Source organism: Plasmopara halstedii (assembly GCF_900000015.1).
Source record: "Plasmopara halstedii genome assembly, contig: Scaffold_2061, whole genome shotgun sequence".
NCBI lineage: Eukaryota > Oomycota > Peronosporomycetes > Peronosporales > Peronosporaceae > Plasmopara > Plasmopara halstedii.
The window spans coordinates 344,653-370,550 of NW_020188969.1; the positions used below are offsets into that span (position 1 = coordinate 344,653).

The following is a 25,898-nucleotide window of genomic DNA, read 5'->3' on the forward strand; positions in this document are numbered from 1 at the left end:
AAAGAGATTGTTAGGCAAGGCGCGTTATAGCGCGGTCAAAGGCTATTTTCCAAATCACTTGCGCGGAGATACCACGGCGCTTAAACGAGTTGAATTCACTCATTGCTTTTGCGCTATTAAAGTGCAGGAGCATTTGATGCCGCTATAGAGTGGATCCGGTTCTGATGGAGAGGGTTACCTAAACAATCTAATGTGCTGGTAGCGCCTGACTATTCTTTGTAGCAAGATGATAATTTTGTTTTAATAATTTTCCTCTAATATGCCAGATGCGCAATCCTACAGCTAAAAGTATGAAAAAGCAGAAGCCAGAGAAGTGATTTTATTGAATGCAGTGTCGGTGGTCTATAAAGCCAGGTCGCGTGAGACCGCTTACGAATGTAGTAAAAAAGAAATAGAGTTATACGTTAACCAGAAGGAGACGCAAGCACGTATGGTGCTCTTCATATCCTTACTAGGTATACAACTATTCACCTTTACGAGCCAGTAGGATGCAAATCGCTCTGTTGGTGATGAACGGGTATTTCATCTATCCCTAGTACCAGAGCATTTCTTCTATAAAGCAGAGTTACTGTTCTGAACCGCTGAAACACTAGTGGCTCAAAAAGCTTTTTCTAAACTTATCTTTGACTCAGTTCGAGCGTCAGTAATTTCTTATGAGGAAATCAAGGTGCAGTGACGACGCTATCCAAACCAGTTGCTTTCTCGGGCGCTGCTCGATGAGAAAGAAGTGGCCTTTTCTATGAGGTATTAGCAAGTTCACCAGGCCGCTATAGCTATCTAATGTAGTGGTATTGGTGTTTTCACATCAAATATTTATTGCAGTCTACAGATTTTACAGCATCGCCGTGGCACCGTCGCCGTATATATCCTGGCGCAGATTTGACTTCATATCGCCTAGAATAGAGTCAGAGATGCCCGTTGTGCTTTTTGCTTTTATCCTGCCCATAAAGGAGACAGGGTTGCGTAACACTCACTCTGTTTCTATCTATCCTGAAAACGAGTCAGGAATGCCTGGCGTATTAAGCTTACCACAAGCAAGTGGAGCTTTGCTTTGTTTCAAAACGAGTTCTGGTTGTGAGGTGAAAATATCTGTCATGGAGAGGGGTGGAGCTGTCAACAACAAGACTTACAGTTGAGGAGCTTCCACTTTGTCGTCCATGTCGTACTTTTTATTTCGCAAACACCATCAAGCGACGCTCTTGATGAGCAAATGTTCACTGTGGGTGACTTGAAAAGCTGAGATAATAATTAGGCGACTCACTTTTTTTACTCAGTTCACGCATTGGGTGCTTTCACCTTCTTCCTTTTTTTACCAGAATATGAAATCTGACTACGGGCTTCCACGACTGCCGCTGCTTCAAATATAAGCAGCACACTAGATGAAGTGTGACCTATCGTTGTGTGAAGAGCTCTTAAAGCTCATTTTTTTCGCTCTCATTTCACACACAATGCAAGAAAAAGACCCGCTCGAATTGACGTGTACATGCTCCACCCAAGCGGCGTAGAACATTGGATTATATATCGTTCAACAATAGTCGTAGCTACCTCTGCACTAGCAGACGAGCATTTTGGGCTCAGCTCTACATAGACTAGACGCCGCAGGGAGCTTCGTGACAAGGGGGTTACAATATAACACACGAGCAAAACACAATTTCTTTTTCGATGCCACATTTTACTGTTAAGGTGATGTTTAAGTGACAAAAATTTCACCAATAGACTGCTGTCGAAAACATAAAAGATCACCACGGTGTTCAAGGTTAATCTTTCATGACGGATAATTCTTGCCTACCAACCTCTTCAAACAAGGCTGAAATTTTTGTCCTGTAGCGAAGGAAGTGTCGACGAGACTGACAAATTTCCGCTTTGTTCGGCGAGTATTACTCCCTGGCAACCGTTGATCCCATTTTCAGAAGTGCTTCGCCGCCTGTAACAGTTAGACGCCAAGTGAAAATGTGATTTGTGCAGGAGTTCTCGTGCCGCATCACTAATAAACTTATTGATCGCAACATTTCATATAGCTCTTGTGTCGGCACTATCATCGCCAGCTGATAGAGGAACTGTTGCCTTTTGACAGACTGACGATAATTCTGAGAGGTGTACATCAAAAGTGTATCATACCATGACATGGAAATAAATGTCGAACCTCGTCTTATTCTATCTTTATCCTTTGGTTGGTAACGCTCAACGGACTTGCTAAAACTTTGGCATTATTGTTAGCATATTAATCAACTGGATCCGACAGAAGCAGTATTTTGATAAGTGGTACCATTATATATGCATTTATTGTATTCAAGATTCTATGCTCGATTTTCATCTTCGCTTAGGGAAATTTACGATATTGTTGGCTGGACAAGCATCGATCAGAAGTTTGAAGTCGGTCATTCTGCCATATTAACCTTCGTCATTTTTGACCGAAAGTCGACATATGACCTAAATAAAGAGTTCCTGTGACATATTTTCACTTATATCGCAAAAGTCAAGACTGCAGGATCAGGAAGAAGAGTAAAATATCCAGAGTAGGGTGAGTTTGTTGTCGCACGAGCTTTGAAAAATCACTAATTGTCGGACCGCTGTGCAAGTCTTCGACTTGTACTATGTGCTAGCAAAATTTGGCAATGAATTAGATGCTGATCGGGCTAATTTTTGGGAGCTCAGAATGTGTATACATTTAGGAGCGCTATGTCCGCGTCATCTCTGTGATTGTCGCTTGTATTGACTATCCATCATTTTTTTATCCGTTAAGAGTCAGTTTTTCAGACCGTGCCACTCGATGGGTGGTAATTACCCGAAAATTAACATCCTATATCAGGCAAAACATGTCAACAGATGGTGTTACGCGATTCATCAATGCTGATGAAGTGCGTTTAGTTTTAATTGAGAGAATTCTAACCGCTCCAAACGAATGTTCATCGTGTCTGATCAATTGAGTCGCACCGAGACCTACCGCGTCGATATAGCTTCGTTGAGGAATCGCTAGACGTTACAACGTAAGCGGAAAACAGCTCTCGTGCCGTAAAAAGGCCGAATGGGGTATTCAAAAACCGCTTTCAGTGTCTCAATTAGCTCTTTCAAGCACGCTTTGAGATGATGGGCTTGAGGGTTTGGTGAGAAGGAAGCAAAATATACTTTTGCTGCCGAGCAGATCCGCTGTACTCACAGATGTGCCGTATGGTGGTGTACAAAATTTTTGCAAAATTTTGCACCTTAAGTGCCCGCTTTGCTTTCGATGAAGAGATACGAGAGGTAAACCATCCACAAAAGGGCGTACAAGAAAACCGAAGATATCAAATCTTAGTAGGCTCAAAGCAACTAACTGGAAAAGAATGTTTTGGATTGTACCTCATGGGACCCAGCACAAAAAGAACAACGTTCTCTCGGAACGTAGAAGCTGATAGACCAGGGCATTTTATTCTTGATTTCGTATTCCCGGGCTTTGCAAAGTCGTTTTTAAATCTGATAGATTGAGAAATGACGTGCACATATTCATGACGCGCTGCTATTAGAAGTAGCATACTGAGGCACTGAAGATGCCAAAGACAAATACGATATCCGTTCGGCTTGCGATACATACACCCGTCAAATGCAAAATGTTTTGTTGAGCTTTCAAGTGTAATTTCTGAACTTTGTTGGCGTGGAACGATATCTCGTTCTAGATCCAGATTCGAGACAATATCCAGTCTTAAGACTGGCGTGGCTAAACATGAGCCATGGGTCGACCGCGAGTCGAAGAAGTTTAAGTGGCGCGAACCTCTCTCGGCTGTCGGAATTGTCGATTGGCGATGTTGCTAAAGGCCTCAAGTCAAGCGCTAAAGGCAGAAACAATAGTGAATAGTATCTCAGAATGGGTCAAATGTTAATAAACACATATCGCGGTCTTCTAAGTGTACCTCTGTGGCGACAAAAGAGATAAAGTAGATGTTCTGGTCCGATAGCGTAACTTTGGTAGGACAGAACAGCTGTAAGCTTGTGTAGGGTCGAAATAGAGTGAAAGCGATTAGATCTCGTCAGAGCTGGTAGGATTGAAGAGCTACTGCAAGTAGTAAGTAAAAATGGCTAAGCCCAAATACTAAGAGATGACTTAAATGTAAAAAATTGCTGAGTTAGCATTAGCGTGTGGCGGAAGCACCGCGCGGCCAAACAGGCAAGTGGCGAGATGGACTCCTCAATCGATAAATGAATGATTAGGGTGCATCCTGTGGTTGTAAACTCTCCCTCACTTCATCCAATAAAGCTTTAGCAAGCTGCAGAAAATATATATATGCAAGGAATTCCAAGACAACAAGGTTGCCAAATCGATAAGCTATGTACCAGGGGAGAGCCGAGCTCGTCATCCGCAATAGATGAATCAATCATTGGGGATACTCGCCGAACACTGAATGCAAGTAGCTATACAGCTATCCGCATTGATTATACAGATCATTTTTACCCTTTGTGAAAGATTACTATGCTGCAACGAGAGTTCACTTCAGGTGTTACACCAAATCGGATAGCACGCCAAGAAAGAGCACTTGATCTCTGGTCACCCGATATTACCTTAATCAAGAAAGCAGTGTGACGTTAAATACGAGGCTTTTATCACAAGAACAAGGAGTTTTTCGAAAGGAACCATGTCTCCTGATTGGCCCCGACTTTTTTTGTCGAGAAGACTCACCGCTTTTGTGTAGAAAAACTAACGAGTAGCGTATAGTGGATGCTTGTAATATGCTGGGCTCATTCTCGATTCCAGTGAAGACATCCAATCCTACAACATATGTTTTGAAAAGGAATAGAGTCAGCTGCCTCTTATTCAGTGCTTTCTACTTAGTCCTTGGTGGTGGTCATCTGCTTGGAAGTGGCAGTGATATCCCCCCACTGCGGTAGGTACCCCTTGCAGGTTACCTAAGAGTGATACAAAAATGCCACGCAGACTGTCTAGACACCAGCAAATCGTCTGGTAATCCAGCTTTTCAGGCTACATCATAGCTATGCACAAATGTATATCGGCAATATATTAGCCCAGAGTTCTGCAGATCACGGGAAGTCAGATCTGGGTTACCACATGAGACACTTGCGAAGCGCTCGAGTGTATACATTAACATGAATCATTCACGTATATAGATAAGTGTGTCTCTGGCATTGACTACAAACTTTTTAGTTTGTATGAATGTGACTCATGGCCCGCGAACAGATCTCGCGAAATCTTGGTCATTGCCTTTCGGCCAGTTATCTGGCTGAAAAGATCTCATGAAAACGGCTTGGACTGGACAGCTACGTACACAAATATAGTGCAAAATGTGCCAACATTGCACAACCTCTTATCAATTTTATTTGATCAATTGTCAGATGATGCTTGGATGCAGCAGGAGGGGCGGAGTTTGAAGCTGTTTAAAACGGTAAACACGCTCGTACGCGCTTTATTATGGTTCTTTCAAATCCAGAGCAGACATTTCACGTCATATGTGATGCTTTAGGCTTTGCAATTGACTGTGCTTTACATCATCAGATAAAAATAGAAATGAGCGCGTAACATGTTTGAGTCTCGACAGCTTAACACCTTCAAGTCGACATCCGCTGAAATGAAGCTGGTTTGCAACGGATGATGTGGCCTGATTTCCTCACCGAGTGAGCACTTGAGTCGGATACGCAGCGGCACTTTCTGAGCTATTAGCATTAAAGGGACATCAATCATGGATCAGATGGATTTCTTATACCGTTGCTGCTCCAAGCGCAGACAGTACTTCCGGGAAGTGATGACCTGGTGGATGTGAAGGCACTCATGGACTTTCTTTTTTGCGCTCGTTTCGCATCGGTTTTACCGAAAGGTTTACATGATGCATCTAGGAAACAATGCAGTCAGGGAATTTGAAATGGGCAACACGGTAATTAAGACTTGATTTGAGCTAATATTGGTCCTATTCTTGTCCTTGCCGGTGAGATATTTGGGTCTTTAGGGCCAGATTCAGCTTGTTGGAAGCGGGTTGATATCGGTGTGGGCTCCGTGCAGGATGTCAAAACTTTCGCGCCAAGGCAAATAGGTACAGAGCCCGAGACTCGTACAGCGGGGAAACTGAGTACAGTGACTACCTCCTCATTGGTATACGATATTGCCGTGTCAGAGTGGTAATGTTTGGTTGAAACGCGGAGAATCACTGGGACCATTCTTTTTCGAAAACACCAAGGCATCTCATCGAGAAGTCCTTGAAGCGCACCCGTCACGAAGACCGTGCTTTTGGCGAAGACTCGTCGAGCTAGTTAATTTGGTGCATGGTAGCGGACCCCTAGTGCAAGTACATTTAAGAGAGCAGGCACGGCAAAGTGCAAAGAGCGGAGTGGCGCTGCAGGCGCTGTGGATGCCCAGGGGCTGTCACTTTTGCACAGTGTTATAAAAAGACAAGTAATGTGTGATCATTATTGTGGTCCACATCTTGTTGGATGAGGGTTTTACGAGGCATATACTGTAATCGTATGTACTTGACTCTTACACGTTTGATCTTATTGTGTTAGCTTTGATGCGGCATGAATGCACTAAGTTTGCATTGTACTTTGGTTTAGTTTTGAGAATGCACAAGTGCAGGTATATCGGATATATGAAGATAATGGAAATCCGCAACGGTGGAAGCTGCGGTTCACGTAGACTCATAGCAGCATTTCAGATAAAAAAAGCTTGTTTTAATAAACGGTTAAAGTATTTGCACTAAGTTTAAGTCCAGACATATTTAATTTAGTATATGTTCATGAGTAAAGCAAATTGAGAGGGCTGTTTTTACGCTCTCAGATCTGATCCAGGTATTAGCGCACAAACCCAACCCATTTGCGCTTGATAGCGCGGATTTTGATAGTCAAAGCTTTCTCTGTGCGAAGTGCACGACAACCCCTTGCTCTTGGTGCATCTGATTATTACACATCATCTATACACAGTAACTAAACGATATGTAATGCATAGCACGAGACAAAGTACCACGGACCTCACTTAGCAATAGCTAGTGCAGTGTTCGTTACGTTGATATTCGCAGCTAAGAGGAATAATAGTGAAATGTCTGTCTTTCGATGACGGTCAAAGTGACGGGACGGGATTGGAGAGTCACTACGGCCGATCTCATCGGATAGTAGCTCGGCTGTCTCAAATCGTAGGTAATCCACCGCGATACGGCCTTCCTATTTTGCTCGTTGAGCCATGTGAGCATGATATCCAGCGCGGGTTTTGCCTATTTGAGCAGATACTGTACGGCGCAACACGGGGAGGCTCCGAAGCAACCGGTGCTTGGGGAGCGTTCCCTTTTGCGCAATATCTGATAATAAGAATGACCCGAAACCTTATTACTGTGTACGTTTGCATTATGAAGTCTCTGAGGGATAGAGTAATAGCTGCGTTTCCCGTTGCACACTTGTCCCTACGGCAAAGTCCTCGCTGTAGAACTCACGACAACGTCCGGCTTGCTATCAATTAAATTAGTTTGGCTCAACAAATCAAACTTGCCCGAATGCAGGTGCACGAGCTACGAAACCGGTTGCGATCTTCATCACATCGATGTTATGGATATATCCTATCGAAATCACCTACCACGCTGCGGCGCAGAACTCACACGCATATTTGAGTCGACTTTTCTCAATATCTAAGTGCTTGTCCAAATTATCACCTTACGATGGTATCCTCCACTTTTTGTGCAGCGAAGTTTCAGCAGTGTGCCATTTAGCATCAAACTTTTCGAAGATAAAATGCGATTTTGACGTCAAGGCAGAAACCACCACTGCCTCCCTCTTCTTCATGAGCCTGCTCATAAGGCTACTGTCAGATTTTTTAATTTGGATCAAAGCCAGAATCCATTCGCTAATGAGAGACGCTATCCTCTCAAACGTTAGGATAGAAGGTGCTTCACATCTTTAACGGCAATGGCACTGAGGCAATATTATTGGTACCCTAAAATCCTATAAGCTCCCGGTGTGAGAATATCGCTTCCTTTTCTCCAGAAACTATTTTCAGCTCAGGTAAACCCGCTGACCCACTATCTGCCCTGCATCAAAGCGGGCTACCCTTAACACAGCGAGCAAAATCAACAAAAGAAACCCTCCCGTGGCATGCACTCGTGATTTTGCCGCGGTTCTGACAATACATCTACTATCTATGTATGGCATGCGGCGTTTACTGACCTGGTTCATCCCTCGGATGTGCTTTTTGAGCCTCAAATATATTGGTCGGCTTGGGGCATGATGGCTCCTTTGGCGCAGAGGTTCAGCAACAGAGGATGATGAATACATTTCTTCATCGACAACAGAATACTTCGCGTTTAAATGGCTCGAAAGAGCGGAGCAGTGTTCTGGGTTCAAAAAGCTCAAGTGGAACACAGAGGGTGTTTCGGTTCTCTTCGGGATATTGTGATTCTAATTCCCTTTTTCTAGCTACAATGCAAATTGATGTGGAATTCCTTATCTTGCTCTGAAGTGATATCATCAAATGGAATCGTATTGACATCCCCTCTCTCACCAGGACCACAACCATGTCGTGATCGTGTCAAAGGGGCATGGGAATTTTTATGCCATTTACTTAGAATAGAGATACCTGTATCGGCATCAAATAAAAGCGGCTGCCGTCTTTATCCTTGCGGTCGCACCATGCAATTACTTTAAAGTATATATTTCAAACTTGTGTCATACACTGTGAGCAAAATTTGCCAACCTGATGTTATGTGCGTATTTCGGTCCGAAACATGGCCAGCGGCAAGCCATATAAGTAACGATCGGCTGTAATATTAAAAATGAATCTGCCAAGGAAAATAGCGATGCTTTGCTCGTGCTACAATTGGCGCACGTCAAAAGTAGCAAGCTCTTGGTGCATATTGACCTGGAAATTTTTGATGTACCAGCAACGCTCAGCTATATAAGGCTTATGACGCGTATGCACAAGACTTGCATTATTGTATATTCGATCGTATCACGGAAACTCAAATGAAAGAATACTGTAAACAATTGCGAGCAGATCGAATGTAAGCGTTAAGATAAGCTTTTCGACAACAGTCACAAGCAAATCTTTGATATCGGTAAATAATCATTGTCGGGATAGTAAATCGAAGATGATGATCTGCAAGCAGAGCCTACGAAGATCAGTCCATTTTAAATTTTAAGAGCTGTTGAACCAAAGGAAGATTATGTGGTGGCTCGGTCTGGCCAGCAATTTGCATAAATATATTGCAGATTATCTTCACATTGCACTATCCATAACTTAACTCTGTTAAATTATGTCAAATGGTGTGAGACTACCGTAGGGGATGCAGCTTGCACAACTTCTTAGCATCTTACAGGCCACTACTCTGGCGATCGACCATTCAAACCGTGTTTTGGCGCTTTAGCCTTTGTCATAGCCAGATGCCAATGAGCATAAAGCAGAATCGCGATTAAACCTTGAAAGCCAAAGCCGGGTTCAGAATGCATCTGCTCGGATCGGCACGGCCACGGAACATACTCTGTGGTGGTTCACCGGGGCATAAAACAACGAGAGCTGCTAAAGCAACTAGTTGCTCAGGCTAATATTTTTATTCAAAAAAAGAATTGTTTCAGGGATAAGTGCAATTAAGCAAATAATGAAGAAAAGTGAAAAACTACACAGGCGTGCTTTTAATTAAACAGGGTTTTTTGCCAGTTATGCAACTTTCATTATGTATGCAATATAAAGAAACTAGCATGCATTGCCTAGCCGAACAATGCTTAGCCAAGGAGCTTACGTGAACGTGAATTCTCTAGGAGCGTATTTAACTTTGCATGCGCTCACGTCCTTTTTTGTACAATTATAAGTATTACGACACGATCCGTTATGGATCCAGCTGCAAAAAGCATAAACCGACAGCACGACAATTTCTTAAGCTTTTGAGATAGGAGGTAAGATAGAGGCCACAAAAGTAAGCAAGGTGACAGCAGGCAAGTTTTGCACTGTACAACGGCTTCGTATTATAGCAGCATTATTGAGAATATGGGGCTGAACAACAAGCACAGAGCAATCTCGCTAAACGGCAGATCGACTTGCAAGAGGCAGCAAAGATTGGCAGAGAAATGCTGACGAACCTCCACTCTTATGGCAAGTAAACGCGTTGATAAAAATCTAAAGTCCAGCAAACGAATAAGCACCATGCCATACAAAGGATAACAAAGGACAGAGATTGTCTTTTCCCCACAATTGTTCATTTTTGTTGACTGAGAGTATTTATACAAGAACACGCCTTGTAGTAATGTCATTTATTTTATCTGACGTAGGTAGTACGTAAGCGAGACTGGGTCCATTGCAAACAGCTTTGCATAGTACGCTGGCGAGTACGTCCCCTACTGAAAACGGCCCCATGAGTCCACCGGTTTCGACGACGGGCTTATTTGCATTATGAAAAAAAGTGAGTAGCACGGAAGCGGTAAGCTGTACAGGTACAATTATTGCAATTTTATCCATATTGACATAACTTTGCTTGATAGATAAAGAGTACATCCACTGGCACGCACTATCACAGTCTTTGTTTCAGACATAGGACATTTCTCTTTTTGACAGGCTTTCAAAATTTACATTGGTGTGTTATCTCAGAGCATTGTAGATCACGATTTATTGTAGTGTGAAATTGATCATCACAACTCATTGAATGTGAAAATCATTGTATATCTCACTTAATTGGGGTGCACTAGCAGATTTGCAGGCCAAAGGACAGAACAGATATTGCCATCTTGTAACGTATTACACTTTCTTGTCGCGGAACAGAGTGTGCTTTATAAGGCAGCTTATGCTTGATGACTTTGATTTATCAAGTTTATTAATGAATAACATATCTGTACTGCACGTACGTGAGACTTACAGACATATGCACCACGGCCATCTCCATTACATAGTATCACTGTCTTCATTAACACTTTGGTATTTTTGATCATTCACTATCTAACGCATTTTACACAATTGTACAATATAGTTTTGCACAATTGCGCAGATCTATAAGGGTGCGTACACAATGAAAAACAGCACGTACTTCATTACAGCTCACATCGAAGTTAACTTCTTAGCTGTCTCATCAATTTTCTCTGCATGTCATCAGCCGCCGGCCATTCTTTTGGCGCCTGGTTGTCAAATGCGCTTGAAACTAACTGACTAAATAGAACTGATTATCGATATACTGTCACTCTTGAAGCTACATGACAACCTAGGCAGCAAGGTTTGGCAGGGGATTTGGTCCTGATTCTTGATGAAGCAAAAAATCCGACCGTATCGCGTTAGTAGATCCGAATTTCTGTATGGAAGCCTCCTCTTAGTAAAATGAATGGGATCCCGTTGCAGTGATATGTCATAGTGAAGTATCACGATTATTACTTGGTATGGCCGGGCACGTAAGGTTTTAGCCAATCGACACGTATCAGTTGGTATAATGACGATAGATAGAAAACTAGATGTCACCAGAATCATATCGAGCTAATTTTTTTAATTAGAGCAAATTATTGACGGGATGTTCAGAATTGGTGCCGGGTACAGCCTCTATATGGCGTTCGATGAGCCCGACATTTATGAACCCCTTATCTTGGAGCATAGCAATTTCAGTCAAGTATTAATAAACGTCATGCGTATCGACTAGACCAAGGGGACTGAACAATGTGCAACCCACCATGATGTTTTACAGAATATTTGCTCAATATATCGGCATTCGTGCCGGAAGAGTGGCTTATTCCAGCTTAAACAATCGTGCCCAATTAACCACTTACCATCAGTCTTCTTACGTATAAAGTCAGCGATTCATGGATGAAAATTATATCATCTACGAAATTCACACGAGAGAAAGTTGTTATGACGTCACTTGTAACGGCGTTACACGTACCCAGGTAACAGAGGGGTGTGTCACACGATATGTGCATGGTGTGACTGCATTCAAACAAGAATACGGTATGTGGCTAGGTAGCGAGTAGGATTGCATATTTAGATATATATTTAGAATATCTAGGAAAATCTAACCATTTAAAATTAGGATAAAAGTAAATCAAAATCAGTCTGGAAATTTAAACCGAAGAGTCAATTAGCCTTGGGAAGGCAATAAATACTCTTGGAGTAAGCGAGTTGCGATCCGCTAACTCATACGTGGCTCTTGTAAAGAATGAAAGGTCGGTGACCTAAAGTACGCTTCCTCAAGCGTTTTGCCACGGCAGCCCCGCTGCACACCTAGCGTGTGCAATTGGCGTGATCAATACTTGACTCCAACAGCCAGATCCTCCTCCTGATGAATTCCCGACCCGGTGGACTTCATGTCTTCGTATTCAGCAACACAGGGTTAAGAAAATCCGCTGGATTCTTGAGGAACGCTCACATTGAGTGTACTGTTAGCGTCTTCAATTTATGACGGACATCGCGCATGAGCCCGACCAGCTAGGTGAGCAATTTTTGCACACTTCTCCTGAAAATAACTATTCGAGCTAAACGAGAGAGTTTCGTGTCGAGTTAGCCATGGGCACATACCTAAGGTTTCATTGTTCTTGATAATTTAAGGGTCATCATCTCTGGCATACCTATACCGGAAAAAGACCTGTATTTGTATTTTATCGATATCTTATCGCTAGGAAAGCTTACCTTCTCGCATAAGGAAGCTCCAATACTTAATAACCAACGCGCAAAGGACTGATGCCGTGCACTAACCGGTGTCATGTTGCAATTCTAAACCAAGGATGTATTTTGTTTAGCATTTAAGCGTGACTAAATATATCTGTTTAACTTTTAATATAATAAAACCCTAAATAGTGCGTAGCATGCACTCTTGTTTAAAGTGTGTCCCTTCTCCTCATCCGTACCAAATACAAATCGCGGTACCTCATCTTGGTACCTCTGAGCTTCGATTTAAGTCCAAGGGAAGGACGAAAATCGCTACACCCGTGCTAGAAAGCTCCACCAGACTTTAATTTATTAGACTTCTTATTGCACACTGCTGTCCCAACGGATTCGGTGTCAAGCACACGTAAGATTCTTTACCAAACTTTCCACTAATCCTATGTTTATACCGTAGTGTTTGTAGGTCTGGCTGATTTAAAAGAAGAGTACATATACTGTACAATCCATTATCTGTCCGGCACAAGTCTGGGTTGTGAGAATCCTTTGTACTGCAAATAACATCTTTTGCCTTGAAACTGCGAGCTCAACAAATCCTGCTGAAACTACTTTCTGATGTACGCAATCTTCTTTACTATACAAAAAGTAGTCGATTCACCAGAAAATTGTTCTAACGTGAAATTCAAGACTTCTGAAACATTTGGACCGTCGTATGCATCACAACACAATATAGCAAAGAATATAAATTAGCAGATTCTAAATAACCTCTTCTTGTGCTTCCAATTTCGAATGGGATCGCTCTTGCGATTCCTCCTCGTAATCTCTACAGCTGTATATGATTTTTTATATAGATTCGTTATGCTCTTCCTTTAGTGCAATTGTTTCCTATGACATCTCGCTTAGACCATATCACCGTTTGATATTCTTGTGCTTTCTTTGCATTTGTTATTTCTTCAGTCTAGTTTCATAATCGACGTCACCCAGTAACTTTGCTGCACATCTGAGCCTACGAGGTTCTAAGGCTCCGTCCTTCTGTCTCCCATCTTTTGTCTTCACCAATTACGCGGTTTGGCACTCATTTACAAAATAGTCGCGTAATTGTCCGACATTTACATCAAACTCGCGTCCCCGAGCAGCAGAAAAATGCACATCCCTTAGCTACGTCAGCTGGATATTTCTGACGATTGGCTCCGTAAGTTCAGTCAAAGTAGAAGATCGAGATGTTTGATAGACACTTAGTCTGACAAATAAACGGCCAGTACGTTGAGTAATTACCAATAGCTGCTTTTTACGTCTGAATATAATGAATATTTACCATTTTTGTCAAGTCTGGCTATGTTTTACGCACTGTAGATGACTCAAAAAGATTATTCATTCTTCATTCCATCACGAATTGATCAAAATGAAGTGCCAATTATCGACTATCCTCTGCTTTAGATTGCTTGCAAGCTCTTTAACGGTCTGTTGTGGACCTTCCCATGTAGAAGCCACGTATCCTCATGCTGTGAGTTTAAGCGTTCGGCGACACGATGATTCGGAGTTCTACGAAGCGAGAAGACTGATCACGGCTGAAGAGAAATCGCTTCCATGTCATGTGGATAAGCTTGCTTCTTGGGTGACGCAATGCATAGGTGGATCGGAGCTAATGATGCACATATCGCCAAGTCACCATATGAGATTCGCTTCTGACAAAGAGGCATCTGCATACAAGCTTTTTCGAAAATATGGAGTTGGAGATTGTGTGACATCAAATATGTTTGCAAGTGAGGCGTTTAAAAGATGGCATGAATACCTGATTGAGGCTTTTCCTGAAGATCCAGATCTACGTGTTAGAATTATGGTCGCAACGATGGTAAGATACGACGAAGACAAGCTTATTGATTCCATTGCCGAAGCGAAGTCAGTTCCAGAAACGTCAGCTATCGCCAGAAAGATGGAAGCAGCATTGATCGACTGGTGGCTTAGCAAATTCGGTAAGCTGGTCGACGCACTAATGGACCCGGTGTTGCAGAAGTGGTATACCACTTTACAAAAAGGAGATTATGCCAAGGATGATCTTTTTCTTAGAGCGTATGCGAGAGAAAACTTTGAAGAAGAAGAAGCCGATCTCATCGCAGCTTCAGAGACAGCAGGAGGCCTTGTCAGCGAAATGGCCATGTCCATTCTTGGAATCAGACGTGCCGACGAAGAGTTTGAAAAACTAGGGCTCGACAAAGCAACCAACATCAAGGCGATCATGAAGCACAAAAATCTTACAGTTTGGCTTGCAAAGGTAAAGAAACTTGGTTGGAATCCCGTCAAGCTGCTCTTGCCCAAGCTGAAAGCCGTTTCAAGTGATAAAGAGATACTTGTTGAATGTTTCTCGGCAAATCGTCTACCAAACGAGCTTCGCGGCAAATTGCAGGACGCAGTCTTTGATCAATGGGCTGGTAAGTCCGGCAGCGTCGTATTAAAGGACCTTGGACTAGACAAGGCAGGCGACGAGCTATTTTCGCAAGAGCTGATACTTTCATGGGCTGACTATATGTGGCGCCTTTACCCGAAAACTGCACCAACTGAGATGGCCAGGGTGTTGTGGGGACAGTACAAACACAAGCTCATAGCATTAGTTGCTCGAGCCGAAGAGAGCGACAACGAACTAGTGGGAGCCCTCGCACGAGACATTGCAGCAGCAGTGAATCATTATGCCTCTGAGATTCTTCCGGGGCCTGAAGTTCCGCCGCCAGTAGCACCGCTGCCTGATATTTAGCTCCCTTAAGTCAATAGCTGGAAAGTAAGTAGGGAAAACAGACTAAAAAAATGTATTACAATTTCTGCAGCAGATGGGTTTGGTTGTACAATAAAGGTATGGTGAAATGCTTATTTGCATTGCAAGAGAGCGCGGCACGGACATCGAATCTCTGCCATTTGAAAGATAGAAAGTCAATAGCATTGAGGCCATATTTGACAGATTGTGGTCAGATCCTCAGCGAAAAAACAAAGCTTGGGATACCCAGATGACATTTCTTCAGTTCCAAACTGCAGGAATGGGATGGGAAGATTTGAAAAGAGGTTTCTTTACCACCAATTATTCGGGTCGCAAAGTTGAAAGCAATATTGATGATTTTGTTGTTAGTCTAGCCGGCAAAATATTAAGGTGCTACAGCTCAAGAAGCCCCAACATTTTTTGTGCTTCATTTTTAGGAACTAAGGTATTGTTAGAAAAAAATCTTTCAAAAAGGCTGGCATAAAATGGTCTCATTCGGATCGAACTTTCTATAACTCATTGCTAAACATTGCATCAAAAAAGCTCGATCATGTCCCCGCTCCTCTAAGTTTCTCTTACCAGGCAGAAAACACAAAACATATTAGATATTTGGATCTATTGAGATGACACCGCTCACTACTGTTATATATATGCAGCTGAATGTCAATTTTACATCTAGGAGTTTTAAATTTGCCTAGAGAAAACGAGCCAGAATAGCCAACCGAACACTTCATAATACAAAGCTTAATTACTGCGAATAGGGTTTGCCTAGCCAGTAACAACGTCCCCTCCAAGTACATCACTACGGGAAAAGGGATATGATCAACGTTTTCACTTACCATCAAATCAGCACTTGCAAATAAATTTAAATCACTGAGTCTCGCATTTTAAATTTCCTTCAAAAGTTGATGCATCGGCGTGCTGATTTTCTTTGCGTAGCCCCCTTTTCATGAGTTTAAACATGAAAAGTGCATCCTAAAGTTAACTTAATTTTGGCGGCATCATCGGGTTTTTAGAGAACACAATCGATTATTTTATCTGTTTCTACAGTAATGGGTATATGCATACCTATAACGATGAGCGCGTATCGCCCCTCGGATTAAAATGAAGTCCAGAATGCAACGGGGATTCCCGTGCATCTTGCACAGAATATAATTTGACTATAAAACTTCAAGTCGACACACAGAAGTGAGTCCGCAGGAGCAAATGTAACCAATATAGTACCTGCTATTTTAAGAATGACCTATATACTGGATTGGTTCTATTCCAACTGATACTTCAGAAATTTACTATATTCCATACTTTCCTTTCGAGGATATTCACAGTTAAATGAGTTTTAATGAGTCGTATAAAATTGCGATTTGCTTCATCACACAAGTGTACTGCTCTCAAATGTAGAGCATACGTGTCCATTCATTGTAACCTGGACGGTCAGAGTCAGAAGTTTTTAATATCTATATCCACACCTCACACGGTTGGTATCCCGTTGCACAAGTAGCTAAAATTTGTTTGCATTTAGAATCGCTACTTATGTCCTCACAACATTGAACAAAAGTTTAGAATTATCAGCCGTTACATAATATAGATCGCATGAAAACAGCTGCTCGTAGTGGCCAATGTGTGAGCATTAATATCATTTACGTAGTGCACAACAAAAGAAAAAGTCACTTAATATTTGTATAAGTTTGAGGGAGGCACTCCACCTTCCATTTATCTTAAAGTCTTTGTGACAGATACAATGCAGCGCTTCCAGGTGCGTATTTGAACTATAATCTCCTGCTTCAGGTCTGAAATGCTTTTTAATCTTGTAGACTGCCCTTCGTACAAAAAATGTGTGGCAACGTATGCTTATCTATGACATGCGCCATACCAATTTTCGTCGCGAGGTCTCACGTGTGATGTTGACTCGCAGCTTTGGCTCGCTGCCCGATCATGAAGTCGTTGGTCTACCAGCTTTATCTCCAACAATGGAAATGGGTACAATTGCCAAGTGGAATAAGCAGGAGGGTGATCCCATCTCGGCTGGCGACGTCGTGTGCGAAGTAGAGACGGATAAGGCAGTCGTTGACTACGAGGCCACCGATGATTCGTATCTAGCCAAGATCTTGGTCCCTGCTGGCTCTGGTGAAATTGCTGTGGGCAAGCCCATTTTTGTCACTGTTCTAGAGGAGAAGGACGTGGCCGCTTTTAAGGATTTCTCAACCGACTCTTCCGCTATTGAAGCCGCCTCCGTCGCTCCTCCTGTAGAAGTCACCCCTCCGACACCTTCTCCTTCTACTCCGGCATCTTCCACTTCTGATTCTGCTGCTAAGTCGTCAGGTGATCGTGTGTTTGCCAGTCCGCTGGCCAGAAAGATTGCTCGGGAATCTGGCGCCGTACTTTCTGTAATTAATGGCTCGGGCCCCAATGGCCGTATCGTCAAAGCCGACGTGGAAGCAGCTCTGGCTGCCAAAAGTTCCAATTCATTTGACAAGGTGGAGGCAACTTCCACGGGCGCCACTATACCGACCACGGCTACCAACTACTCAGACTATCCAGTCAGTGAGGAGTCTCAGACTATTGCTCAGCAATTCACGCAGCAGAAGCTCGAAGTGCCACATTACCACTTGTCGACTAGCCTTGTTCTTGACAAACTTTTGGACGCGCGTGCTCGCCTGAATGCCGGACGTGGCCCAGATGAACAGCTGTCGGTGAACGATTTTATCGTACGCGCGGCCTCGCTTGCTATGCGCAAGGTGCCAGACGCCAACTCGAGCTGGAAAGGCTCATTCATTCGTCAGTATAAAGACGTCAATGTCAACTTGATGGTGTCGTCATTTTCCGGTGGTGTTGTGGCACCTGTGCTTACTCAAGTGAATCGCAAGGGTCTTGATGCGATTTGTCAAGAGACCCAAAAGGTTATTGCTAAGGCCAAGGATGGGAACATTGAACCAGATGACTTAGCTATCGGCACTTTTACGATAGCCAATGTTGGTCAATTTGACGTGCAGTCGATGGCTGGTATTGTGCGTCCGGAACAAGCCTGTCTTTTAGGCTTGGGCACAATCGAAAAGAAGGTGGTCCCGAATGATGACCCAAATGCAGAGCAGATTTATAAGTACGCGCAGGTGATGACGGCGACGTTGGCATGCGACCACCGAGTAATTGATGGAGCTGTCGGTGCACAGTGGTTGGCTACCTTCAAAGAGCTCGTGGAGGATCCACTCAAGATGATTTTGTAAATGGCGCAATCAAAATAGACCATGAAGACAAGCAAAAATAATTGTGTTCTTCCAGTGTCGTTGATTCTTGATGTCGTGTGACCCTTGTTGTCTGCTACTAAAATGGTAATCAGATTTACTTTTGTTCTGTATATCGTGGCCCCCAGGAGCCAAATAAATTGAAGGATAGTACAGTCGTTGGTCATACTCAATCGCATCAAAATCTATCAATCTAACTACACAAAATTCGAATGAAGCTTAAGCAGACCAGAGCATCGTCAGGCAATGTATCTTGGTACTTTGTTAATCTGAAAAGACATTGGGATACCTCTTCTTCTGAAGAAAGCACTAATTAAGATTAGAGACATTATGATTTGCAGTATATTTTGCTCAAGTTGAGCTATGACTAGAAATGCATTGCAACTGACAACGATCTTTTTTGTGTTTCATATAGCCATCATGCGTAACAAGATCACAGGCTACTTATTTCCAATTAGCTCCTGAATAAACTCGTAGAACGAAAACTCAGGCGCGCCAAGTCCGACGTTGTAAATAAAGCGGCTGGCAAGTTGAGACGCAAAAAAGGCACGAGTATAACTCTCAGGTAAGCGTCGAAACAGCTCCTCCTTTGGAATCATGCCCAGCAAAATTTCGGGGAAGCCATCGGCAAAGATTTTTTCCCGTAGTGGCTGGTTCTCCCAAAGTCCTGAGTGTTGAATCTTAGCACTCAGGTCAGTAATACGCTCGCTTAGTTGATTGGTCAGCACCGAGTAGTACATGCCCGAGCGCTCGTGCTCGCGCCAGATACATTCAAATTCATGCTGAGCGTTCAGATCAATGCGATTCTGCACTTCATTTACATAGTTAACGTAAAACGTGGGATGCTCACCAGTAGCTTCGTTCACCAGCATGTGTTCGGCAAACTCCTCGTCCGTCATGGATAATGCAGCTAGTACTTCAAGCGACGACGACGTCACACCTCCTTTATTCGCGGACGCGTCTTTGAAAAGGATTACGCCTGCATCTTCAAGACGGATGCGGGCGTCCTGAGAGAAAAATAAGTTGGCACCCTCTACGATGTATTTGAAACGTAGTGTCCGGCCGTCCTCTCGATACATGAATCGCTCGACGTTGTTAAGATTTACTGCAGCGGGGCGGCCACCACATGGCACAAAGAAGTCAGCCGTGAGACTTGGACGTAGATGAAACAGATTGCGGAATTCTGTGCCATTTTCCACGACTTCACCATTCGGAAGTGTGACGTCATTGTGCGAAACGAGTACCGAGAAGCCGTCCGAAGACAGTAAACTCGTATCAAAACCCGAAATTGGACAACGTTCCTCCGCCAGCTTGACAAGAAACTCGCGATTGATGCCTTTTGGATCATAAAGTACACCCGAGCCGTCAACGATTGCAATTGTTTCTTCTTGCGAACTCATTTTGATCTCATTACTACCAAGGTCTCCGTCCGGACCACCTGTCTGTACTTTAGTGATAGGCGCTTGGAGCTGCAGCTTTCGCTGGATGCCCAATACGTATTCACGCACACTGTGAGTTGTCATACCGTACACATCGTGTGGGATGCCGCCACGTGAAGGCGATTTGCCCGTCGTGATGGCTTTCCAATATGAGTATCCACGCTTTTTGGCGTAAGAGCTGGCCCAGTCCATGAGGTGAGCTGTGCCTTCATCAGGTCCAAGAAACAAGATATCTTCTTCCGGTTCCTTCATCAGCATCAGGTCCAGAATCGCATCAATGTACTTGCGGAATGCTATATCAGCCTTGTCTTGATGCGCTTGGTTTAGTAACACGACGCCTTTCGAACCACCCTCTGGTATATCCTTATTTTTGCGATGTTGCGTCGATGCAAGTCCATAACATTCATCAAAGAGAGACGACGCGTTGTTCAGGTAAACTTGAGCATGTGATGAACGAATCATACGGATGCCACCGCGCGCAACGTCTAGAAAACGGACGTGGAAGCCACGAAATTCGGAACCGATGACGAAAATGATTGCGTAAGGTTCATCCGGAAACTCGGTCTTGCTCAAAAACTTGCCGTCTAAACGGAAAGACAGAGCCGCCTTGTCATTAGCAAAAAAGTTGGTCTTCCGCGTGTGTACATTAAACAGATTGAAGAGCGAAAAAATCTCGAGTGCTTGCTCAGCTACAATCAACTTGCGAAGGGTTGACATTGTAGTGTTTGTATCAACGGGTGGGCGTTTACCATCCTTTGTAGGTTCATGAAGAGCCTTAAACTCAGCGTACAGGATTTTGATGATCTCTGCTGAGCTAAGAATGTGATCTAAGATCTGAGATTCTGTGTATGTATTCAACTTCATAGTCGAGCGCAGCTGCTCCAGACGGGCAAAAGCGTTCGGATCGCGATCACGAAGTGACTTACTGACGATAGCAAACGATTCGGGCAGGCGGTGCATAAAGTGAAAGGTAAACTTCCAAGCCGCGTAAGCGTAGGCAATTTGCTGTGGGGTCAAAAGACCATCTGTGAGCATGGGCGTCAGCGAAGTGCGAGGCAGAGTAAAGTGCATCGAGGCATCGTTAACGACAGCATCAAGACGGTCTTCAAATGATCCTTTTCCAGCAGTAGGATTGTCGAGCATTTGCAAGTAAAAACAGTAAATGACAATACCATTTGCAAAGAACTCGGCATATTTGCGTTGCGAAAAGAGGCCATGCTGACGGTAGACATCGGCAATGCTAGAGAAGTACGAATGCGTTGCGCCACTGCGATGTGCGATAGCAACACGAGCCATTTTCAAACCGCCTGACTCAGTCCATACTTCAGTGTGAAAGGCAGGTGTCATCTGGTTCATAGCTTTGATGATGCATTCTTGATAAACTTCACGAAGACGCGGACCCGATCGTTTAAGAAAGACTTTGTCGGCTACTTTAGAAATATCTGTTTCTTCCTCACTTACGTTTGAGTCGATGTAGTCGGGCTCCTGAAGGAAGTACATGCGTACATGATATGGTACAGATTGAGGATCCAGCACGCCATTTGAGCGATAGCACTGCATGCGGTAAGTGCGCTTCTTGCTATATTCGGCTTTTTCCAGGTACTGATACCCGACTTTTACACCATCGCCAATCACGCCACTCGAGCCACTGAGAAAATGCTTCTCAAGATATCGCTCTAATAGCTCAGTTTCCGTAATGCCAGCTTCGTAACGGGCGGCACGACGACTAGGCTGGTCAGCACTACCCACGACGTTGCTTAGTACAGCGAAAAAAGCGTCCTTTTCTCCTTCTTGCTCAAGCTTGACGTCAGGGCGATTTGATGCTTTGGACATGAGCTTGGCAGCAATCAAACTTTGAATATGGCGCGCAATTTCTGCTGGAGACTGGCCCGAAAAATAAAAGTCGTGAATACCTAACGGTCCATAAAACCACTCGACCTCGCTCGTCACTGCATCGTCGTTGAAGACTTTGGTAGAGCGAATAAGTGACTTGACCTCTTCCATTTGACTAGAAATATCAATTGACCGTGCAACACCAAGATCCATGGAGCGACTGTGGCGAATTTGAGCGCGCGGAGACGCTACCTTGGAGCTCATGCTTGTGGAAGACTTGCTGTTAATACCGCGAAGCACGCAAAAAGTCGAATGATAGTTTGAATCTCTCAGGTTGCAATATACCGGTATTCGAATTCTTCAACGGCAACCGCGTCGACAGCGTCGACAGTGCCGCTTCAGGACTGCTTTAATAGAGTACATTAGTTGTAACACACTTGTGCTAAGTATGTCTTTACAACCCTGACTGTCACATGCGATTTGAAGTTTAATTTCACCCAGTAATAAAATGAAATAAAAAATGCAGATCACCAAATTAGTGACCACCTGGTGAGTAGGTTGACAACTAGCGGTAAGAACGATTAAACTTTCATTTAAAATTTGAAAAGATAATACAAATACAGTAACTATTTAACTTTTACTCTATACGTGGCTGTTGACGTAATCAAACAAATGAGCACATATATTCAATTCAATGTGTCAAACTAAAACAGACAATCATCATTAACTATATAAGCACACCTCGTCCTGCTAGATTAAAAAATTGAATGAAAGCAAAATTAAGGCTTACATTCTTAAAATTTGCTCAGTTGATCTCCTTTTGTAATAGTTCGCCTCATCTTGCCTAAATAAACCCTACAAACTTGTTGTTAAAAACAGATAAGGCTCGCACCGAGACTTTTGACGTCCAGGAAAGTGGTGGACGTCGCATTGAAATCAAATTTAGCTTCCGTGCCGCGAGAAAGGCTGAATATTATACTGAAAGTGGATGCTGTTTTATGCGCGCGATAGGAGACGGATTTCATCCATGGTGAGGAGTAAAGAAGAATATCTTAGCTGCTGATCAGCTCCGCCAACTCGTAGTTTGCCACCTGCGACAGTACAAAAAATCTTTGTCATGCCTTCTCCCCTTCGCTTCCTGCTCAGAAGTATAAGAGGTCGAGCTCCCACGCAAAGGGGCCCGATAGATTTGTCACTGGGAAACGTCGAGTCCCAGCAGTTGCAGAGCGGCCAACTAGAAAGGAATTACATGTATTCACAGTATGACGGGGTTCCACGTACCCTATATGTCGACAGTAAAGGTAATCCTAGGCCTCGCAGCGATACAAGGGTGGGTCTGTCGCGGGGTGACACGTGCCCTTGTAGGAAAGGAGGGTCGCACAAGATTGTGCGATTGGTGTATTTCACAGTTAGTGTAATGACACTGTGGTGTGGCTACACCCACAATTATTCTTCTTTAACATACAGAGCAAACAAGTCATTGATAGTAGCTCCTATACCAGCACTAATGACAATTATGACCAATCCGACTTTTGCGCATAGATGTCTTAATTGAGAGGGTTGATGAAGCAATGGGTAAAGGTCTTGTTATCGATTCAGACTGTGGTGTGTACGCCGACTTATCTGGCGCCGATTAAGTGATCATATATTAAGCTGCCATTGAGCAGCGTAAGGTGATCAATTGTTCGCTCCAAGATGTCATCGGATTGAAGGTCCGATTGAATCAACTAGAGACATCGACCTTCTTGGTATCGGATCCTATATAAGGAGAGCACGCACGGTTCACCTCCGACGCGTTTTTCAGAATGGGCATCGGCGGAAACACAAAAGGCTATAAATAGTTGTCAATTGACCCTTTTTATTGAATGACTCTCAAAAGTGTTTCCCTGGCTTCTTGCAATGAATGTGGACTTGAGGGAATGTTTCTCACGCCTAGAGTTGGAAAAGCCTAAGAGTTTATCTATATCTTTGATTCTGACGTGTACACGCTTACTAGAGTTCGAAGTTTTTCAGCGAATAAACAAGTGCTTATCTGCAGCGGGGCTGCCGTAGCAAAACGCTTGAGGAAGCGTACTTTAGGTCACCGACCTCTCGTTCTTTACACGAACCAAGTACTAGTACAGCGGATCGCAATCCGCTTACTCCAAGAGTAATAACTGCCTTCACAAGGCAAATTGACTCTTCGATTTAAATTTCCAGACTGATTTTGATTTACTTTTATCCTGATTTTAAATGTCAAGATTATCCTAAATATACTAAATATTAATAGCAAAATCTAAATATGCATAACTACTGCTACCTAGACGCATACCGTATTCTTGTTTGGGTGCAGTAACACCATGCACATCCCGTGTGACACACACCCCTGTTACCAAGGTACGTGTAAACCCGTTACACCCTCCCATTTAATATTAAAAACATTTACAGTTCCAATCTACTATTGCCTCGACGAGGCTCGCGTGTCCGTTAGACACTGCAATACAATTTTTTGGAACAAACAACTTCCTTGCTCAATGAGCCATGTGTCAATGACACCAAAATCACCAAGTCTCGCTGGTTTTGACGGCAAGCATGGGCAGAGCACAACTTCATCTCCCGCACTCGGTGCAACGTCGGACAGTGCGTCCGCAGCACCGAGGGGTGTATATCCGAGGCTCGATGGGCACAAACGTCGCACTCCGCGCACACTTTCAGTGCCGGATGGCCTTGTTGAGGCCATGGTCGACTATGGATCTGACATTCCTTTTCCCGCATGGGATGACGAGGAAGGTGAGCTGCGCCAGCGGTGCGATACGAGCCCTGCTCGTGCCATGCGGACCCCATCCGATGTCCGTTCCCTGACTTCTCGTCAACTGAGAGACGTGGTGTGATCACCAATGACCTCGACCTGGAACAGAGGCAAAAGCTTGAAGCTGCTCATAAGGCGGCTCTAAAGCGCGCTCATCCACGGCCGGTCATTGACCCTCGTATAGAGTATGGCTTCCGCCAAACGGATCCCGCTGTGGAAGAAAAGGACGCGGTATCTCGATCGTTACGCGTCCACATAATCGGGCCCCCGGCCAGAACGGATGATGAACTTGCCACACGGTAAGCTCTTCGAGCTCGTTTTTCAGTCCCAAAGAAATTCCGTTAGACATTTATTGCACTCGTCTAAGTGCTTAATGAGGTGGTTCTCGTGTATCCGCAATGCGGACGATATCTGTAATACTCGCTCCAGACGAAACGAAGCGCTCTTTGAGCAATGGGTGCAACGGCACCGGAAAGTTTTCTCACTGCATTATCTGCAGTTGAGCTACAAGGAAGTGGACGTGCGTACCTCCGCTTTGAGTTTGCCAGACTCAAGGCACGCCGTCGACTTCCTTCGGATTGTCACCCTGCGATGTATGAATTAACAACCCCTAATGCTCCCGCGAGCTCTGTGGCGTCGACCGCAAGGGCTCAGGCCACTTCTTGAGCTCAGCTGATAGCCCTTTTACTTCCTTGGCTATTGCCGGGAAGCGCGGGGCGTCCTGATCGTTTCGATCAAAAGCGTCCACGGCGACTGGGCAATCCTGCCGAAGTGACGCCTCAAACTTCCACGAATTTTCGAAGTCGGGATATCCCCGCCACTTCACGAGATATTGGGCTGACCCTGATGACGACGCCGTCTTACTTAACGTTCCACGTGATAGTGGACCTCACCGTTCTCTAATAGAAGAGTCGGTGGCGGGCGGTGACGAACGGGTCGACCGCCGTCCGGTGACTCGTGATGCTATTCGAGCCCTTGAGGACGAGGTCAGTCGTGATCGGAGCTCCGCTGAGCATCATGCTGAAATAGCATATTGCTGTGCGGACGATCTTGACGATTGAATGCACGTCGTGCACCGGCTGCCTCGCGCAGAGGAGCACCGCGCTCTGTCGGAGGGACACCTAGCCGTGTAACAGGCATCGCTGCATGCGACGTTGGAGCGCTTGGCGCCATTAGAAATGGATGTTGTTGCACTCCGTGCTCAGAACCAGTTGCTGGTTCAGCTTCTGGGTGGCCGCGGGCCCGTGGACTCCGCTCCGGCGCCAAAATTTTCGCGTTCACTTGCGCCGGATCCCGGTACGGCTTAAGCAAGCCCACGTAAAACACCGGG

At 44.2% G+C, this 25,898-nt stretch overlaps 4 protein-coding genes across 4 annotated transcripts; 2 read left to right on the forward strand and 2 right to left on the reverse strand.

The window, feature by feature from the left end:
- Positions 1-1,757: 1,757 nt before the first annotated feature.
- On the reverse strand, positions 1,758-1,982 carry PHALS_02590 (uncharacterized protein; the record flags this gene model as incomplete). The annotated part of the gene is made up of 2 exons (XM_024717003.1): positions 1,758-1,821; positions 1,882-1,982. The coding sequence occupies 2 exons, from the start codon at positions 1,980-1,982 to the stop codon at positions 1,758-1,760; spliced, it is 165 nt and encodes a 54-aa protein (XP_024582544.1).
- A 12,474-nt stretch (positions 1,983-14,456) lies between these two features.
- PHALS_02591 (uncharacterized protein) lies at positions 14,457-15,272 on the forward strand (the record flags this gene model as incomplete). Its single annotated transcript, XM_024717004.1, has 1 exon — positions 14,457-15,272. One exon carries the CDS (start codon positions 14,457-14,459, stop codon positions 15,270-15,272), a length of 816 nt encoding a protein of 271 aa, XP_024582545.1.
- A 1,587-nt stretch (positions 15,273-16,859) lies between these two features.
- Positions 16,860-18,490, forward strand: PHALS_02592 (pyruvate dehydrogenase complex dihydrolipoamide acetyltransferase; the record flags this gene model as incomplete). Its single annotated transcript, XM_024717005.1, has 4 exons — positions 16,860-16,932; positions 17,014-17,022; positions 17,081-17,111; positions 17,182-18,490. 4 exons carry the CDS (start codon positions 16,860-16,862, stop codon positions 18,488-18,490), a joined length of 1,422 nt encoding a protein of 473 aa, XP_024582546.1.
- A 458-nt stretch (positions 18,491-18,948) lies between these two features.
- On the reverse strand, positions 18,949-22,044 carry PHALS_02593 (nad dependent glutamate dehydrogenase; the record flags this gene model as incomplete). The annotated part of the gene is made up of 1 exon (XM_024717006.1): positions 18,949-22,044. The coding sequence occupies one exon, from the start codon at positions 22,042-22,044 to the stop codon at positions 18,949-18,951; it is 3,096 nt and encodes a 1,031-aa protein (XP_024582547.1).
- Positions 22,045-25,898: the final 3,854 nt, after the last annotated feature.